The 21,102-nt window shown below is 41.1% G+C and overlaps 2 protein-coding genes across 5 annotated transcripts; both read right to left on the reverse strand.

Annotated features, from left to right (window-relative positions):
• Positions 1–2,259: 2,259 nt before the first annotated feature.
• On the reverse strand, positions 2,260–18,051 carry gpt (glutamic--pyruvic transaminase). 4 transcript variants are annotated; one of them, XM_020635189.3, is made up of 12 exons: positions 17,902–18,051; positions 14,147–14,333; positions 9,850–9,939; positions 9,532–9,640; positions 9,233–9,366; positions 8,556–8,799; positions 7,805–7,884; positions 7,572–7,708; positions 7,303–7,477; positions 6,357–6,512; positions 4,895–5,007; positions 2,260–3,250 (listed from the first exon to the last, which is right to left on the reverse strand). In XM_020635189.3, exons 1-12 carry the CDS (start codon positions 17,934–17,936, stop codon positions 3,160–3,162), a joined length of 1,551 nt encoding a protein of 516 aa, XP_020490845.1. In that variant the 5' UTR covers positions 17,937–18,051; the 3' UTR covers positions 2,260–3,159. The 4 variants fall into 4 exon arrangements, with proteins under 4 accessions (XP_020490845.1, XP_020490847.1, XP_020490844.1 ...); XM_020635191.3 differs by lacking the exon at positions 17,902–18,051 and adding an exon at positions 17,713–17,880; XM_020635188.3 differs by lacking the exon at positions 17,902–18,051 and having other exon boundaries at positions 14,147–15,382.
• Positions 18,052–18,661: 610 nt separating this feature from the next.
• Positions 18,662–21,059, reverse strand: gng5 (guanine nucleotide binding protein (G protein), gamma 5). The gene is made up of 3 exons (XM_020635238.3): positions 20,902–21,059; positions 19,761–19,904; positions 18,662–18,940 (listed from the first exon to the last, which is right to left on the reverse strand). Exons 1-2 carry the CDS (start codon positions 20,980–20,982, stop codon positions 19,779–19,781), a joined length of 207 nt encoding a protein of 68 aa, XP_020490894.1. The 5' UTR covers positions 20,983–21,059; the 3' UTR covers positions 18,662–18,940; positions 19,761–19,778.
• Positions 21,060–21,102: the final 43 nt, after the last annotated feature.

Genomic DNA, 21,102 nt, shown 5'->3' on the forward strand with positions numbered 1-21,102 from the left:
CTAATCTTACATGAACACAAATCAGGCTCACATTCAGGAACAACAAATCAACTGATCGGGGTAGCAGATTTCTTCTTCTTTTCACTGATCTACACACAACAACTGACTTCAAATTGCTGAGGTGAACTCAGAGTGACTACAACAATGGCAGAACGCTCTACCTGAAGTATAATCATATGTCACCCTCGGGAAAACAATACAGCTGATGATTGGGAATGCTTGGGGGGTTTCGTCTGACTCATGTCCCCTTCCCTTAATGCATCAGTTCCATTTACAACACTGTTGTGTTGCAGAATTATGATAACATGTGGGACAAAGTAAGGAACAGAGCATGTTTTTGTACACTTTCATGTTGCCAAATCCATGAGGTTGTCCTTTCAGACAACAGTGTGAGTATCATAAGACACTAAAAGAATATTTTACAATGATGTGATGATTGTGATGCATTTTGGTTATCATTTCCTGTTTTCATTTAGATAATGCAGAAAAGAGTAAGCTATCTACACCTTTGGTGAGTCTTTTGTGACATTGATCTGTGGAGCCAGCTTTTATTCTCAAGCTAAATGCTAGCCAAAGTCTAGGCGTGTACCTGATAAAACACATAAATGGTCAACTCTCTCCACATTGGCAGATCAAAAACATGGGAATGTTGTAAATTCATGGAATCCACAGTATAAAAGTAAACTGTTCTGGTCAGTCGTAAGAATGTCCTCATATAAGACTGCACACAGAGAATAAACTGGTCACTGTCAGAACCAGAACAGCCACATGACAGCACAGCTGTCTGATGCATGACTGTCTCTCTGTCGCCCTACACCCTCACCCAAACTAATGATGACCTTTGATTCCCAAAAGATGTCACAAGATGAGTGAAAAAAATGCAAACGCACCCAATTAATTTGGGGTGAGTAGGACTGGAACGTGTGAGCCCGTCATGCCGCCAGAGTGAACGGTGAGGGGCTCCAGGAAAGACAGAGCTCGGAATAATTAGGATTCAAGAGGCCCATTGTCGAAGATAATTAAAGCTGACAGCCACAGTGGAGAGGAGAGGAAGAGAACAGAAAACACCTTCAGACTACATGCTTCACTTTAACACACTTCCTTACAGTCTTTCAATCTATATAGCTCACACACACACCTCAGCCTGATGTACAATCCATCACCCAAGCGTGGCCCTGAACTGCACACGAGGCAATAAAGAAGATGACAGATTAATAGAGATAAAAAGGAAGTTATAGCGTCTACAGTGCACGGCACTTTGAGCCTGAAATCAAGCTAAACCAAATCATTATTAGAGGTGACGGATTAAGCAGTCTGAAGACAACCGTCAGTCTCAATGTTAATGTGAGATCAGAAGAGAAAGTTATCTACTAACTACTATACAGGTGAAAAAATAGCTCTTTACAGGTTTAACGTCTCTACAAATGAATTCTCAAAATATTTTTGGAAATCCTAACGCTTTTCTTAGATAAGTTATTGTCTTTTTTTCCCCCTGTGAAATTGTAACTACACTGCAGCAATGGATGTCAAAAGTCATCTCAAAAGGATAAAAGCACCTTCAAATGCATTACTTTCTCTAGTCAGTTTCTTTTAAACTGTTGCTGCTGTGTCGTTTGAAACAAGCCCTTTCACAGTACACACAGCACTATCTAAGAACTGGTTTTGGTTAAACAACTTGCAGCTGAAGTGTTCAGATGCACTTTAACACCTCTATTCGACCTTGCGTAAAAAAAAAAAAAATTAAAAAAAAAAAAAAAAGAGAAATAAAATAGTAATAGAAACACTTGGTAGTTGCAGGAGACCAAAACAGGAAAAAGATGGGGGAAAAAATATTTATAGTCATCAAAAGAAAATTCCACATGGGTGGAATTGCTTTGCCGTATCTATCTATCTTCTGGAAAAGTAAATACACAATATTTTGCTATATGTTTGCTAAAACCATATGATGATTAGAGGAATACGAGAGTTTTTTTTTTACACTGTTTTTTTAAAGGTTCATTTCTGGGCCTTAATGACCCTTTTCAGAGACAGGACAGTGGATAGAGCCAGAAATCGGGGCGAGAGAGCGAGGAACACATTCAGGAAAGGAGCCACAGGTAGGACTTGAACCAGGTCCGCCAATCAGGAGAACTATAATCTCCGCCCACACCAACCACAAGGTGCCCCCAATTTTTTTGCATAATCTTTAATATTTTCAAGAAGTACTCAAGTATAAAACTATGTCATGGTTTGAAGTCAATAACGAGAGGGAAACATTCCTTGTTTTTAAACAGTTTAATGATTACAGTGATGTAAATGACTGACCACTGTCTGAGTATGTTGCTATTTAGAATGAAAACTGAGGTTAAAGAAAATTGACTAAATATCAGTTTCTATACAAAATCAGAAAAAAAAACAACTAATGACTTTTTACTTCCTTTATAAAAGTATGGCAGCTCAAGAAATGATGTTAATGACTTTGTACCTTCACTAGAAGAATTAAGTATAAAGAAGAAGAATCATAATAGTTTCCCATTAATACTTACGGTCAAAGGAGGCTGACCTTTTAAGTCTTAATATGAACTCTAAGTCCAACTGACAGCTCGTTCCAAAATAACGAGACATAACAAACACCGTTACATTTATTTTGATTCTACCAGATCACGTCTGAATCATCATGCAGATGCCTGCCCTGTATATTCTCCCTGTCGAGGACTGCCTGCAGGAATGGAATATTTTAACTGTTGTACAAGTATGCAAGATTTTAAGCAGCATCAATTTTCTTCAGTCTTTACCTTCTTTCACATCATATTATTCACATTAGCTATTTTTCATATTCACAAAAACACACACCTAGAGTACATACTATACATCCTTCATAAAATGACTGTATGAAACCAGATTTTTCTTACCAAACCGATATGTTTATGAGTGACTTCCTTCTTCCATTTCTTCCTTTTCCAGTTTTGTTTTGTCTTCTGACAGAAGACAGTGCCTTGTATCCAGTCTCTGAATGTCAAAATGAGACAGCTGTAGAGGCCAGAGTGTGTCGTCATAGAGACCACCAGAGCCACCGTAGAAAAGGCACTTATTCGTGACAGACAAATTGTGTGATCGGCTAAGTTCTTTTGGTTATGGTTGATGAGCTCCTCCCTTTATGTATGGAGGAGAAATGGGAAATTAGGAGTACTGCTGTGTGAATTTCTGGTGGAACTCCTTGACTTTGCTCAGCAGGATCTTCAGCTTGTCTGTCGGTGGCAAAATGGTCATTCTGAAGGGGGAATAAATCACATAAGAATGCATTTAGGAAGGTCACCAGGCAAAGTACAAAATACACAAACTTACATATTTACAGTACAATGAAGAACCTTTCAGACATGAAACACAACATATGGTGTCATCTCTCTGAGATGGATTTTTGACACTCAAACCAGACTTGATAAAACATAGTTTTCACCCATTGGTTTCTGAGAAAGTGTTATGAAGCCCTATGTAGTAAAAGGCAAAGAAGACGGGCCTTTAACCTCCTAGCAAGCAGCTACAACATGCCCATCTGTAAGTCAAATCAGCTACAACCCTAACTATGCTAAACGCTAAGCCTGAATATAATGAAAAGAGATAACCCTGCTTTTTGAACCAGGTAGTAAACATGTGTCTACTGTAAAAAGGGACAAATGACACTCACAAGAACTGTAGTTTTTTGCACTTCCACCCACATTGGTTTCATTTTAAACACTGGAAGTTTCAGCTTCACTCCAATGTGATAACAACATCACAAAACACTCTGTGAACATTATGGGTATTGAGGAGACCAGTTTCTGTCATCTTGAAAGTGGAATGTTTTACCATCTTTTCAGGATTTCAGCTATTGAACAGTTCAGGGTCTCCTTGTTCTAATTGTATGCTTCATAACACTGAAAATATGTTAAATGAAATGAGACTGCATCATCCAGACTGTTTTAAAATAGAGCCATGCTGATGTAATACATGCAGAATGTGGTTTAGCATGGTCTTGCTTTGTCCACTACAAATCGTCTGTTTTTAATGCAGCGCCCGAAGAGCAACAGCTTTTCATGGTTTTTGGCCTTGTCCTCTGTTTACAGAGATTTCTTCAGTTTCTCTGAATCTTTTGATGGTATTAAGCATATGCAGTGTAGATGATGTCATCTCAAATTATTTGCAATTTTATGTTAAAAAAAACACAATTCTCAATGTGTTGTACTATTTTCCAGTGCAGTCTTTCAGAGAATGGGGAACCCCTCCCCATCCTCACTTCATGAACACTCCCGCCTGGGTTGTTCTTTTTATACCCAGTCATGCTGTTAACCTGTTGACCTTATTAACTGTGAGATGTTCCATCAGGTGTCGTTTAACTGTTTTTTTGTGTTTTGTAGCCACCTTCCCCAACTCTTTTGAACCATGGTGTCGGTATGAAATTCAAAATGGGCTTATCATTTTCTGAAAAATAACAACATTTATCAGCTTAAACATTTGATACGTTTTCTTTCATGTGTTTTTAATTAAATGTGGGGTTTCAAGGTTTTTCAAATCATCACATTAACATCCCAATTGTTTTGAATTTGAGGTTGTCTTTATGAAGCAGCCTTTAATGTCAAAGTAACAATTATTATAATTTACTGAAAGTAATCATCAAAAATCATTAAAAAAATATTAAGAAAAATGTTAAGAAGAAAAGCCCCATTCTTCTGAATATTGTTTTGGTTTTTGACTGTTGATCATCTTCAACACAAGAAAAATGAATGAAGCAGTTTTGACAAGCTCGTCAAGTATAAGCTCATCAGATAATAAAATGTTCTGATAAAAAAAACTTTTACTGATTAAAGCAGACAACAATGGTTAGTTGCCGCTCTAAACCCCGAGATCTACTACCGTCTTTATCACTAAGTGTTTGTACCTGAAGTGGTAGGTTCCAGCCTTCTGGCCAAAGCCACTACCAGGCACGAGACAGATCCCCGTCTCCTCCAGCATCTTCATGCAGTAGAACATATCCGGCTGCTGACCCATGTCCTATCAGAGAGAGGAAAGAAACATCAAAGACTTGAGTCTGATACTTAAAGGTATTTCCCTTTTTTTGTGTTTTGATGAGTGCAAGCACTCGTTGTAGCCTATTAGATGTACTAGATCTCCTTTTTAGCTGCACCCCCACTGGGCTGCTGCCCAGGAACATTTGAGTTTTTTGTCTTGTATTAAACTATAACGATTTTTAATTTGTAAGATATCAAATCCAAGATAAGCACAGAATTGGAATAACAATGAGCAGGAACAGCTTATCATACATCCGTTCTTGTAATTCTTAAGAAGAAAATGCTCAATCAAAGTAAATTATTAAGTTTTATATTTCTGGAGAAACTCCTCAAAGCTCTTCAAGATATTTGATTTTTTTCTTACTGTATTAATAATTGTTATCTACAATTTTAAGGCCTACATTATTTGCATTCCATTATTGTGTGATTCATGAGTCATTTGAGTCCACCAGAGTTGTACATGGCGTGGATCAAGCACAATATATTTCTTTAAGCAAAATAAAGATAACTCAAAGAATTACACTTTTGTACGCTTTTGAAGTAATATCTTACTTCCTGGGAATGAAAAAAGCTAGATTAGATTAGAAGAATCTGTCATTCTTAGAAGTGGCTGAGCTAAAAATTGTTCAGTGGGGTTGTTTGGCAGCTCTTCATAAACTGTAAAAGGTGATATTAACTTGTTTGTTTGTACATTTTATTTAATTCAAACAAACAATAAAGTTAAGAAAACTAGAAAGTTAACTAGAGTGTCGTTGCAGAGGCTCCGTCTTTGCGTCCTGTTTATGGTTGTGAAGAGTCACTGGGATTGATCAGGTGTCAGTGGGTCAGCTTTCCTCTGACCTTATCCTCTGTAAGGCTAATCAGATTCTCAGTTCTGCTCATCGGCCCTCCCTGAAATTACTACTGAGCAGTCAACCTTGGGGGACACAAATGAATCAGCCAGCTATTGGAAATCATTTGTTCCCTTAAGCAGATAGAGAGGTGGATGTAGAGTGAACTGAACCAGGTTAGAGACGAGTGTGCAGTGTTGCTCTTGCTCTTACACTATATGTTTTTCGGCTAATGTAATGCCAGCTATTAAGAGATAACTATTGTGGATGAAGGTCTGTTAAGTAGGGGGAAAAAAATGAGTGAAATAATAAAATGCAGTTGTTCAATGAGAGTAATGCAGGAAAAGGTCTTGCACAACTGTATCACTCCCCCCCCCCCCTCCTCCCCCCCCCCCCCCCCCCCACCGCTTCCATTCTGTTCCTGATTAACGCCATTTACCTGAAGGTACAAAAGAGCCACTTGAATGACTGAAACGTTTATGAGAAAGCGGGAAGCACTGACCGTGGCCTCTTTGACGGCCTTTTCAGGGATGGTTATGGAGGGGAAGGAGTACATGGCACCCTGCACAGGATTGCAGCTGATTCCTCGCACTGTGTTGAGCACCTGCTCTGTGAGCTTGGCCTTATCCGCTAAGGCACTCAAAGTGGCTGTGCGCTCCTTGATTTGGGAGAGAGGAGACAAAAATATAAGACAAGAGATAAAGAAGTAAGTCATTGAGATAGATTACTAGTTTCAGGAAACACACCACAACAGTTTTCATGCCTGTGATTGACTTTATGAGAATAATTATCTCTTGATGTGGCAATCTCCTGTTTTGTCAAGTTCAAGGAGGTCTGAAGAAAATCCACATGAAACAGTCTTTGTTTATCCCTTTAAAATGTTTTAGCACCTTTAAGGCGTCCCCTGTCTTATCTTTTTTTTTTTTTTTAAGTGAAACAGAGGACCGCCGTCTCTCTGGACCTTGAATTTCTGCAGACTTTTGTGGGCTCCGTGGGACAGACGGAGATCATGTCAGGCAGTGTAAGGAAAGCAAGCAATAACTGTAAGGTTTTCAAATTAAATCTTTTAAAATGAAGTGCAGGAATTATACTTTTTTATCGTACAGAAGGAGCTGTTCTGAACTTGTCTTTATTTCATTAAGTATGATTTCTAGAGGGAATAAAGTTCTGGCTATTCTTCCACAGCAACATGTAGCCTTTATGTATCGAACATTATTCCTAGAAAATCAATCAGCTATGAGTTAGCAACAGAGTTCTACAGCTCTTAAGTCTTACCTTGGGTATATTCAATAGCACAACATATATATAGGCTCAGTGAATGGTACATCTTTCATTGTGTTGATAAGTATAACAATGGATCATGTCATAGTATAGTGATGTATTGATTGATTCGTCCTATCCCTCCTATAAATACAGTCACTGAGAGCTGTGTGGCACAGGCGATGTACCTTGATGAAATTGACATATGAAGGCTCTCCAGGCTGCGGAGGGTTGACCACCAGGTCCATCAGAGCCTGTCCAGGAACAGGAGGACACAGACGGACAGACACCAGCTTGGTCAGCTGTGCCTTGACTTCGTCATCCATGTTGATGATCTCCATGTAGCCTCCACGGAAGCCACACCTAAGAGGGTGAAGTAGCACACAGAAATAATGTGAGGTAGAAATCAAAAATAAAGACAGAAAGGCAGCAAGCGGTGACGGTAAACACAACTCACTCTCCCATGTAACATTTGGAAGTGGAGTGGAAAGATGCCAGCTCCACTGTATTTGAGTACTCCGGCCCCATGTCAAAGAGAACCTTCTTAAAGGAGTGGAACTGGCAACCATCAGCATACACGTTATCCTGGTACACCTTGGAGATAAAAAAACAAAACAACATATTGACAGGTTACAGATTTACAGAACACAGACGAGCGGCTGGATGTTAAAAGTGATGCAGAAACAGTACCTCATCAGCCATGAGGAAGAGACGTTCCTTTGCTGCAAATCGGATAACATCTTCGATGCAGTCTCGGTTCTGAACCTGACCTGTGAATGAGAGGGAGGCTCATTATAGAGACAGGTACTGAGAGAAGGCAGCTATGACTTTTTGCTGCCATCTAGTGGCTCTTCTTTTCTTTTTCTTTTTGGAAGTAAGTGCATGGAATGAAATACTTAAGGGAGACAAAATGATGTGGACATCTCAAGTAGAAAGGAATTTCATTGGATCACGTAGATTCCTGGGGATGCTTGAGGGGGGCCTATTAGATTTGATTGTGTACCATACAGCCTTTTCCAAATAGATTCCAGCCAATGAAATTCTTGGATTTTTTGTTTGATTTATCCATCCAAAAACAGCAAGAAACACATTGCATGTTAACTTGGTTTTTCTGGGGCTTTCAACTGTCTGTCTTGTAGTCTACCTCAGCAGATAGAGGTAGCTATATATTCTCATGTAATAACAACTATCCATCCGTTTTAAGGTCCCCTGATGAAAACATAGTTTCCTCCATGGCATCTGAGCAAACTTTACACAGTGAGGAAGTCAACGAGATGCCGGAACAAAGTTAGGAAGTTGACCCTGAGATAAGACTATTAGAAACTTCTGTTTTTAAAGGGAAATGGAAAAGCTGACATATATCAACTAGAGTGCTGAACAAGAGCATTTCATTTGTGAAAACACACGTTCACTTCTACCAAAACCCAAAAGGAAACTATACCGGTTGGGTTTCCAGGGTTAATGATGCACAGGGCTCGGGGGTTGCAGTGTTGCCGGGCCTCATCCAGGGCGCGCTGCAGCTCGCTGATGTCCATACTCCAGCATTTTTCCTCGTTAAGGTAATAGTTGATCTGCACAGCGCCCAGTTCAGCCAGTGCAGCAGAGTAAAGGGGATACTGAGGTATTGAGATCATTACGCCTGTGCGGTCGGCACCCTCGCCGCACACAAGTAGCTTCAGCATTGTCTGTAAGAGCAGGGTGGAGAGGTCAAGAGAAAGGTCTGTCCACTCAGCAGTTTTATCTTCATACAAGTAACCACATTTCAGAATTCTGCATTCTAACAGTAGGAGTGAAGGGAATTTAACTTGGGCACTTTTTTACACTTTGCAAAAACAAGAACTAGGAAAGATTAAAGATCAAACATTCATTTCCCTGCAAGTTTCAGCTTTGATTTTCTCATTTATGTCTTCAAAAGAGAACTCACTGATGAATACCCATTTTTTTTGTCAGTTCAATTTTCTACATAAATACATCGTCAAAGATGACAACATCAAGTCATTTTAAACTTGTGACTACAGAAGTGTTGCATTGTATCTCAGTTTTGTGGGAGTACAAACACACACGTTCAAAAGAGGAGCAGAGACAAAGTCAGTGTAACAAATGAGAGGTGATTTGTACCACAATGCCGTCGCTGGCCCCTGTAGTGAGGTAAATGTTGTCTGGGTCGCAGGGCACCCCGCCATCCCTTCGCTCAATGTAGCGGGCAACATCCTGACGCACGGAGTCGATGCCCTGACTGGCACTGTAGGAACCTGAGGGAGGATCATGTGGAGAGAAACTGTAACACAAGCTGCTATGACAACTTAAAGCAAGAGTTACCATGAGAAAGCAAACTGTAACAGACATAATGAATCTTAACGTTATTATTAGAAACTTTGGTTACACAAGGCATATTGTGTTAGCACAGAAATACACACCCATACTGTACCCTCCACAGGACTGCAGAATGCGGCGTGCTCTACTTTTAGCATCCTCCGGGAACGTGCTGTCATTCAGCAGTTCAGGGTAGGAGCAGAGCGCCAAGACCTTGAGACAAAGAGAGGTGTGAGTATAATAAAGAGAGCGAGGGAAATTATGCAAACCCCTGCACGGATTACGGCACAGGGCAGGAAGGACATGATTGACACCAATTTAATTAAGGAGGAAGAAATCGGTACCATGGACATTGACAGGTCAGAGGGGAGGTGTTAAATTTAGATGAGAAGTGAGGGGGGGAGGGTGTTTTAGGAGCAGACCTGTCTGAAGAAAGTGATTGGCTGCTGGCCCATAGCATGCGCATCACCAATGTTGGCCTTGATGACCTCAGCAAAGGGCTTCTTCATTCCCTGCAGGACAGAGGAACAAGATATAGAAATGTTAAAGGAATGTGTGAGACCATTGAGCTTATAAACAAGAAATAAACGAGATATTTTTCTAAAATGTACAGTCCAATTACAAGTGTGACTGACATGATAAAAGAGAATCCGGGATGAGAATGACTACTGCATGTACAGTATACACCCTTGACACTGTGCCTACACACATTCATAACTTACTGCCATAAATATGCATGCCAAGAGGCTGAGAGAGCAACACCTGCTAATATCACAGCGGCTTCAGAGGGTCACACACAACCACATCCAGGAATGAGTTATATCGGTTGTTTGTTTGACTGAACGTGTGACTTTCCTGCACTAAGATGCACATTAGTGCCGTCACGATATCAAGTTTTTCAATTTTGATAACATTTTAGCTTAATGATATTGATACTTGTCTCGATACTACGGCAAGAACAATACAACTTGAAGTTTTTTTGTATTCATTTGTGGGTTAGGGGTTAAGACAGTGCTCTCTCTCCCTCTTTCGCTCGCTGAAGCTTTTGGTTAAAAATATGACAGACGATCCGAAGTCAAAATCTCAACGCTTTGATACTGCTCCATACTTTAGACATAAAACAGAAATAATAGAGACAGGATCATTTAAGACATTAGGTATAAAAAGATTTGAAGTGTTAGAAAATTGTTGACATACTGCACTGCGGTAGAAAATAAAGCTGCATTACTCGACTATAAGCTCTAACCCTTCTGCACTTGTCCAGATTTAGAGCCTTTCTGGACTTAATTTAGCAGAACAATATAAGGACTGTAAATCCAGGACTACATAAAACCCTTATGTTAAGTTGCTCCCAACAGGCAGGTTTGTTATTGGATGTTACCGATGAAAACAGCTAGACTCTACACAGCTCAATCAACCAACCATGAACCTACACAGAAAAAACAAATCACTGCAGAGGTAGATTAAAAAATATACTACTCTGGTTTACTTTATATCTGTGTTAAATTTAGTCAGGCAGTACTTGTAACTTTCTTTATAAGAAGTGTGATACGCCTCTATCACAGTGATAAGAGCAATTTAGATACAAGGACACATGGACCAATGCATTAGCAATGAAAGAAACAACAAGACTACAAAAAAAAAGAAGCAAGTAAGTGAAAACTATTGGGTGTGTTTGCAAAAGCCTTAATACACAGTTCATGCAAACATCTGAAGTTTCATCTTGTGCAAACTACCTCATAGTGCTGATATGATTAACCTCCTGACACAGAAACATACATCACACAAAGGTTTTTCACTGCCTTGGTGGAGCCTGGATGAGAACTGGATATGTAAGCAAAGCTGCAGGAAACTCGCTTCTCACTACGACATTGGTTTACCAAAATGAAAAGGTATCCACTGTCATGTAAAAATGAACATTTCTGAGAGAAAACTCTTTCAGCAGATGAGTCCACTGGCAGAGGACAAATAGTGATGCAGGCAGACACAAGCACGCACACACACACGCTGTTAACACCAGATGTTAGAACAGCGTGACACCGCAGAGAGGCCGCAACTTGAACCTCACACTGCCATCCTGCTGTAATCACAACAGCCTGCTTGTTTGAATTTTCCAATCCAGTTCACTTTTTAAGAAGCTCTCTCTGGCGCTCTCATTGGTCACATATAAGAGGCGTATCTCGGTCTGGACCAATAGCGTGACAATGGGGCAATAACACCCCCAGGTCAAAGTAACTGCCCATTTATGATGAGGGGTCTTTTAGAAACAAACTGACCTCTGCTCCAGAGAACCAACTGGAAAGGTCTGTGCCGTTTTGTCCTTCATCGCTGATAAACAACAGCAAACAATGCTGACGTTCTGAGAAGATAAAACTAACACAACGTCCCTTCATATTATTGGTTTCTCTCCCAAGGCTTGCAAAGGGAACATTTCAGTCATGATCAGCTTGATGTTGTGTCTGAAGCAGTAACAGGGTAAGAGCTCAGTGTAAAGTTCACACATTAAAAGGAGATAAAAAAAAAAAGTTTCATAAATCCACTTGAAACACAAACATCTTAATAGGTTGGCGTGTTGTTTCCAGGCAGACTATGCTGAAAGAATGTCAAAAACTGACTTTGATTGCCTCTTGTCTGTCCCCATAGCGACACTAAAAAATGCCACCCATTCACCATCAGCTAGCTGCTCATTAGGACAAACAAAGACCAGAGTAACAGCGTGGAAAGCCTTTTCATCTGTGCGCTTGTTGACTGGTACAGCCAGTTGGCTTAATGTGAGTCTTGTTTCTATTCCCTGTTTGCAAAAGTTATGAACTCACAACTTCAGCATATGGGGAGAATAAAAGGAACAAGGCTTTTCTTACACTTCATTAAAGTGCAAAGATATCAGTTCCAAAATGACATGGTGTGTAGGAAACTGAAGTCTCTGTGTGCGCTCAGGTTGTTTTGTTTTATTAATGGAGTAAAGTGAGAACACCACTGTGACCCGTTTCCCAAAGTAATCCAACCCTGATTCGAAAGGCAGCTTCAAAAGGGCGGTGTACAAAAAATAAAGGGGAGTGTGTTTTGAGAAAGAAACAAAGTTTGGAGAACGACACATGATTGCTCGGGTACATTTTTGCTTTCTTGGCAAACTGCAGCGTTTCCCCTGCAGACAGCGAAAATGTGCTGAATTAAGAGTTCATTAGCAGTTGGAAAATGTTGGGCAATTGTCTTTTTTCTCAATAGGAAACATTCATATTCCTCAATATCTTGATTGGGTTTAACCAGCTGAGTTTAAGTGCAATTTCTTCTGCTTGAACACCTAAATATAAATTTGACTACACCTGATAAACTCTTCACAGTCAGTAAGAAAATACCTTTCTTGTAGAGAGAGGGGGGGGGGGGGGGGGGGTTCAGCATTAGAGAAGCAACACAAACAGTGCATAAAATCTATGATGCCAGTTAGCCATCTGGTTAAAAAGGTCACCACTGTCATTACAGTCCCTGCAGGCCTGTGTTGCCTTGCTTTTCACCTGTGTAAGAACCTTTTCACAAACTCATCTCCCTTCCTGAGCAAAGCACTCAAGAGAGGACACTTTTCACACCAGACTGCACTTGTTACACTAACAGCTGGTTGCCACATCATCATAAACTGTTCAAGAGGAAGGGATTAAACAGAACTCTATAAAAAAGAATTAGAGGGAAATACACAACTACTTTGTTTTTATAATGCAATAGGCTGAAGATGATTGTATTCATCGTTTTTGTAAAAACATTGTATTCTATGGGTTAAAAGAGAGGAATGATACAGGCATTTAAAGACCAGTAGTTATTCTCACATAGATAACAGTCTGTGCTTATCAGCTGCCAAAAAGAATGGTATGAGAAGTTGGACATTGGGGAGCAATGAAGATAAAGACACGTGCATCGATACTAGGTCAGACAGTGAGAAACAGGTATGAACAGCCTAGGACCGAATAGTGCAGTCTCAGGTTTACACTTTCACCCCTCGCTGAGGATCTTTCATTCATTCAGTGAAGGCCTTCAAAACAGGTTAGACATTAACAATAATGACAAAGATATCTTGATCATAAGAGACGACAGACTTTCTAGCATGATAAACAACCTCCGGATTTACTGTTTAACTGATGGACTTTGATAGGAGGGTGTGTATACAGCACGGAGAGTGATAATAATAACCCACTTTTCTTTTGGGATAATCTTTACATGATGTTAGTGAGGCTATAACCCGGACCAGAGGATTGCTGATTGGCATAGTGTAAAATGAAAGACACTGACTGAGGAACTCCTTTGGCCAAAAAGCTCACAAGTATTAAACAGCTGCAGCTGCAGCATGCAGAATAATTTATATGCCGATTAAATTCAAAGTTTAAGAGATTGGAATGAGTGGAACTGATCTTCCATGGCAAAATGTGACTTTCTTTCTTCCTTTTTTTTTTTTTTTTAAAAGAGTTTTGTGTTTTTAAATCAAGGGACCATTAAATGGCTCCACGGTGGAGTATTAAATGTGTCTGATATCAGGTTTGTTGTCTTATCAAAGATGCACAGCCATTAGCCAAAGTCTGGCCAATAAAACAAACACATGTAATAAAAGACTTAACATGCACAGATGAGAAGTATGGGGCTTTCATGTAATGCAAAGCAGACACATAGTATGGTCCATGGAGGATGCAGGGGATGGGAAACACAGTGCAGAGATCATACAGCCTGTCGTTGTACCTCTAAGAGCTCCCTCTCCAGCTCCACAGCCCGCGCCACGATGGGCCCCCGCACAGCGTACTCCACCTTCTTCACCGTGGGGTTCATGGTGTCGATGGTCAATATCTTGGCCCGGGACGTCACTCCATTCTCGGACATTTTCTCTTGGGGCAGCCCACGCCGCGTCGCACTCACACTTGATAAAGCTCTGTCGGGAGAGGAGGAGGAGGAGGACAGAGGGGGAGAAGAGGTCAGTGAGCGGACCCTGGTAGCGGCACCGGCGCCGGGCCGCTGCGCTCCACTGCAGCCGGCGAACAACTCGCTTCGCCCCCGGCTGAAAAGTCTGGGTGACAGCAGCTGCATCCGAGTGGCTGACATTTTTTTACACGGCCTTGTCTCTCTCGCTCGCTCTCTCTGAACAAGTTAACTTTGAAAGCCTCCGCGGGGCACTGCGACCTGCAATACACCGGTTGCTTCAGTCGTCGGGAGTCAAATTGAAGTTGTGCAAGTGGAGCAACCTAAATATGACTAAGCACTCAGACCTTTGGACCTTATAAGGTTGAAGTACAAAACTTGGCTTCGACTAAATTGTGATCCAATCCCAGGATGTTTCTTTTAGATCCTGGCGGCATCAACATGCACTGATTCCGCTTCTCACTCTGGCATTAGTTGAGGGTTTGATCCCTGCACACATGGCAACGCTACAGCAAGAGAGCGTATCCCACCCCCTTTGTGTGGCTTCATTTATCCCACCCCCCACTATCCTCAGTTACTCCCAACGCACCGTGGGGGCTGTCAGTCCAGCTCGGTTCTCCGGTTACTATCTGAGTCCAAACAGCCTTGGGGAGAGTGACGTGGCTCGGACGTGGATAATGTAACCGAACCGCAAAGCAAGCTGAGCACTGAGTCCCACTTTCTGATTTGAATACTCCATGCTGTTAGGCAGGAGAGTTTGAATTCTTCATGGTGAACACAACAATAACTGACTGCTCCTCCTATCTTAACGTGAGCCCAGATTAAAATTCTTCTGACAAAAATCTGTATTTAGATTCAGTACATATCTGAAAATTATTTGGAAAATGTCTCATATAGCTTTTTGGGTCCTTTCTCAGGAGTGTTAAGTCATCTTAAGAAGACTGAGGTAGTCCTTAAATGTGTGTATGTGTTTTCAACATTCACTGTCACTGTTATTATAGTAATGTGCAGTGTGAAATACAGTTTTGTTAACTCACCAAAAGCCATGGTTGTTTTTGGCTTATGTAAGTGATAGTTATGGAAGAGAACTCAAGATGCTTTCAGTTGTTCTTCTTCTGAAAGTTAAAAACATTTTAGTATCAACTGTTTGTGCCTCACAGCTGTCAACAACTGTCCAAGACACAACAAAAATATTAATTTGTTACTAGCTTTCATTAGCAATGAGTTTAATGTCATTTATTAAGAATAAAACTAGTGAGCACTTTATTCGCCTTTTGTCGTATTTGTGAAGTGGTTGATAGGTTTTTCATTAACTGTAACAATGCGCAATCGACGTATATACTGCAATCACAGAGGAGAACGTAAACTTGTAAACATCACAATCAATGACACAAACACACACAGCCAGCTATATTTAGAATTTAAATAAATGAAACAGTATATAGTTTTGAAACCAAATGATTCAACATGTCATGTCAACAAACAGCAGGCACTCATTTTCACAGTGTAACAAAATTTCACATGATTCTCAGTGAAACACAGTGATAAGGTTAGTGTTCAGTAAGTCCAACCTACATTACTGCTACATGGACAGCCTTGAAGCCTGTGAAGTTAGACACAACGGAGACTTCTCTATTAAATGCAAACAAAAGCTCATGTAGTTCACTTTGGAAGGACATTTTCTGATGTTTTCCTCTCATCATCACTGTTAGATTCCCTACTGATGTTTAATGCCTCTAAATCTCTTAATAGAGAGGTTTGTTTGCAGTCCTCAATAAGGATATGAGGAAATGTAAATATCAGCAGCTAATTCAGTGTGCAGGTTTATATTTATTGACCTGTTATTATAAATGATTAGGTCAAGAAAATGACTTCACTGGAAATTTAATTCTTATAACAAAGTAAATAATTTCATTAAAGCCCAGTGGCTGAAACAATAGCAGAGAGTGTCTGTGTGGCCACCGTACGTATTGCAAAGGTGGGCACTGACAGAGGGACAAGTAGGAAGAGCTGGTGTTGCGGGGTCTGAAGTCCAAAGCTTTTGCACTCTTCTGTAACTAGAAAACACTGTTGTGGTTGATGAGTGAAACCAAGGACAAAGTCCTCAGTGTTGTCCCTCTGAGCTTTCGCCTCTGGGGGGACAATTAAAGTCTCCTCCTGGGTGAAGTAGCGTGTGGTGCTGAAAATGTAGAAGACTTTCAAAAGCTCCCAGCAGCGGGACTTTGAGGGTAATTGTGGGTCCCCAGGTGGTAGATTAGTGGGAGTACGAACACAGCAGACTGAACGGCGTGTTTCGCGGTTGATGAGAAGAAGTGCCAGCACATCTGGGCGCAGGGACACTGATCCTGGTAAGCAGCGCTCTCCAACAGCAAGGCAATCTCTCAAGGTCTCCACCAGGGGTGTCCAGAAACGACCCACAAGTCCACTCTCGGCTCTGTGCAGAGAAGGGGTTGGACCGCACAAAACGCACACGTCCACCCCGTGGAGCAGCTGGAAGCGAAGCAGACGGTGAGCCACCGTGGGGCTGCCCTGAGGAAGGAAAACTGGGTAATCACAAGAGGCTGAACCAGAGGCCGAGAGGGAGCGCATCAAAGCAGACAGGAGCACAACCTCCTGCGGTGCTAGGCGCCACCACTTCTCAGTTGCCGCAGCTATCCTCCCGTGAACAATTAGGCAGCCAAATTCGCTGTCTGCAGCCTGGGCGAAGCCGTCCACTGCCTCTTGAAGAAGAGCTGGGTTTGGGGGCAGCAGTGAATCAGCACAGTGTGTTAGATTACCTAGGATGCCCTCTTGCTTCTCCTCCAACAGCTGATCGATGAGGCAAAAGCAGGATCGCAAATCCCTCTTCAGCCTCTCAACATTCCTGACATTGACCAACTCGTCCTGCCCCAACACCAGCACCAAGCAGTTCCAGACATTCTCCAGGAGGCGGTGAAGACGGACCTCCTCCACTTTGCTGCCCCCTCGTCCACCTGCATTCACAGCAATGAGCATCACACTGTCCCTGAAGACCCTCCACACCACCATAGCCCCTCCTTCAGTCTCACAGCTGGACAGGGTAACTCCCTGGCCGCCGCCGAACATGTGGACGCCGTTCAGCGAGCCAATGACGGAAAACGGGAGTTGTTTGGAGGCTCCTCTAGTAAACAGAGGAACCCCACTGCTGGCTGTGAGGCAGAGGAGCTGCGTTGAACCATCCTGAAGCATCATCGTGGAGTTCAGCTAGCGCTAGCCTCCTGTGGGCACAGTCAACACACTCGCTTTTTTTTTTTCAGCTGCAGGAGTCTATTCTCGGGAACTATTTCTACAACTACAACCATTATAGTTTCCACTGACTAGCTAACGGTGAACGTAATCACTAGTGTTGCATCAGTGACGGCGTGCAGCGTTACCTTAGTGAGCTGTTAGCATCACGTAGCGTCAACCCGTGTTCTTGCAGGCGGATAAACCGGGCTCGAACAACCACAAGACAAGATGTACCATGCAGCAAACCTTTCCTTTAAAGTAAGACTTAGCACACATAAACGCGTCTAACTTAAGCTTACAGTATTTAACGTGCTAGGTTAAACAAGATAGGTTACCGTCGTTTCCACAGTAACGATGTCCCATGGTTCATTCTTCAAACTAGTGGCATTCAGCTGGTCGAGCAGCAGTTGTGATTTACGAGCTCCGCGGAAAGCGCTGAAGTAGCGGAGCAACAAAACCGACCTGAGGTCAGTTCCCGGAGTACCACGGAGGCGCTGTTCGCTAGGTTCTCGCGAGAGCTGATCCCAATAGCTTTACGGTGATCACGCTCACGTGGGCCCCCCCCCCCCCAACCCCCACTTCTGGCGTGGGCGCCGTTTCTATGGCATTTTTCGGTGTGATTTACTTATCAGTGAGCCATTATATATTTGTATTACTACTTTCCTCACCTAAGTGCTGTGAAAATCAGTTCCCTGTTCAATTGTAAATCAATAAAACAGAACATAATTCCAATAGAAAACGGGCATAAAACATAAAAGTTTAAACGCATTTGTCTATTTTATTAGACGTTTTTCAATTCCCCTTCCCAAATCTTTTAAATTAATGTCATTTTCTAATTAAATCCGTATACAATTTCATGTCCCATTTGAACTGAGATCAACTATTTTCTACTTATTCTATTATATGCTTCAGCACTTCACAGTACAGCTCAGTCTAGACTTTATAAATTGTGGTTTTTCTATTTATACTCCCAAGTAGAAGTACTTACTTCCCTCATTGCTGGTTTTGATCTCTGACAACCCCATATATTAAGTTATGTTAGTCTAGTTGTTATACTGAATAGTAAGAAAAATATACATCAATTAGACACTGAGGTAGTAAAGAATGCTGTTTATTTATTAAATACAAAAAAGTCCAGAATAGTGATGGCTAAAATACAACAATAGAAAAGGCACAATAATTCCTGCGAAAATCATACTGTGCCATGAAAAATAAAACTGTCTCCTTTCTTCTACTGTGGCTGAAAATAGATGGTCATCTTCCTGACATGTTTGACAATGTGTTCTACACTCAAGAGATCCCGTGGCAGTATAATGGCTTGGCATGAGGAGCAGTGTTGAGGTCATCTTTTCCCTGTAGCATCAAAATGAAGGCCTGGGAAAAAGAAATCACAGATTGAAATTAAGGCACCGAACCTAATTTCACCAAATTAAAGTGGTTTTTGTTGTAAAACAAAATCTTATTAGGTTTCAGATCAGTTGTAACATTTATAATTCAACTTTGTACAATTTTTGCATCATTTAACTGAACATTTTAATCAATTAATAGTAGTGTATCTGTATTTTACCTGTATAATTTGATATCATTATTAGTATAAGTACCATTACAGAGCACTAGGACACATCCTTATTGTTGAAAAATGATAGCAACTAACAGTGTATGTGGATTCTTAAGGGAACATACTAATCAACTAAGAGTTTAGTACATACTGTGCATTCATCTAGATAGTATCAAACAAGTGAACTAGTCAGGGACCTCTCTAGGGGCTTTTAGATAGGATTAGGTGGGCGCTGTGTGCCGCTTTCAAACCCACTGGTTGTCTATGTGTAGCACGAAAGAGCACTGAAACTCAGAGCGAGGTCCCACTTGCTGTCTGTGCACACTGCGCAGAAGTTGAGCATTTTTCAACTTGGGCGCAGCGCTCTGTGATGACAACTCAACATGTTGCATAGAAGGGAAGATCAGATCCCAACAATCCACTACTTGACCTCTTTATTAACAGACATCGCCAAGAAAGCTCTAGCCCCTTAAGAAGCTTCATTACATGTATTTTGCCCCTTAAACCTTGGATACCTTTTAACAGCAAAAAATTAGGCAACTAGAGTCGCTGGTTTACAGAAATACCACCTGTTGCTTCTGTGTATATACAGTAGTTGTGCGTGTGTAAAAGTGTCAACCGGGGTGGTGGACTGACCAATAAACACAGTGGTTTTCACAAGAAGGAGCAGACTTTCTGCGGTCTGAAAGGGTTGGTGCTGGAGGATACACCAGTGAGCAGAGGGTCCTGCAAGGCATTCTGCATACAAAACTGTTGAAGGTCTGCCGCTGCCTGGGAGACCTAGTGAGAGAAGAGAAACCAAAATGTAAATTACGACACGGGGATATATGGAGATATCTGAAACAATGAGTCAACTCAGTATTTTTTTAAACAGCTGGCTCGCATGAAAAGAGATGCATGACACTTAATGAGGCTCTGCAGCAAGTGACTGTAAATAAATGTAAGCCTTAAAATGTGACTAGTGATATAACAAAGAGGGTATTCATTTGCAGAATAATACATGTAGGGGCCAGTTCTTTTTAAAGCTGGAACAGTCATATCTTCTAACTGAATTATGACAATATTGAGTCATTTATGAGCGTAGCCATGATATCTGACATCAGATCATCTAATTCCTAATAGACAAGCAGTAACAGAGTGAATAGTGCACATTTTAAACAAAATACTGGGCGTCTATATTCACAAATAACTTGGACAGCAAGAGATAACACTCATTTCACTGGGAAGCAATTTGTTTTGTTTTATAATAAATCAAGATCCCATTGATTCATACAGTTTTGAATACACACACATTAAATAAAAACACATAAAAAAAATTTTCCACTGGCCAGATAATGCAACACGTTTCATTTAGCTCTAAAACTACTTTACACGGTACAAATGTTAACAACAGTCTCTATAACGTAAAAAAAAGTAGTGATTTAAGATTTAAAAAAAAAAACAAGATTATAAATGGAGGTTAATTTGTAGTTGGTAAATGTACTTTTAGATCGATACAAAATGCCTCAACCGGGTCTGATAATCTTTACTATACCGTTAAATGTTCACAGCCACAAAGTCAGCTTTGCCAGATGTGAATACAGTCGAAAGTGTAGGTTTCAGACTTTTATTAAAACTTCCCCTTAGACCAAACAACGCCCTATTCTGCAAGCCTGTTGACCATCGGCTAATGCTAACTACAGTTAGCATTGTTAGCGGCTCGGGGTATCGGTAGAGCTTCCCCCCCTTCGCTGTTTAACATAAAAAATAAAAAAAAACGCAACAAACACATAATTACCTTCACTCTGTTTATGCTCGCTTCAAACCGGAGCTGCTGTACGACCTTTTTCATAGCTACGAGATTAGAAGAACCCGACATTGTCGATGTATTTTTCTGTGGAAAACAGTCGCAGGGCGGTGGGTGGGATCGAGGGCTGGATGCAGAAACAAAGCACAGATGATGACATCCGGATTCCGGTTGTTCACATTTTGTGACTGC

The sequence above is a fragment of the Labrus bergylta genome, chromosome 4 (assembly GCF_963930695.1).
Source record: "Labrus bergylta chromosome 4, fLabBer1.1, whole genome shotgun sequence".
Taxonomy (NCBI): Eukaryota; Metazoa; Chordata; class Actinopteri; order Labriformes; family Labridae; genus Labrus; species Labrus bergylta.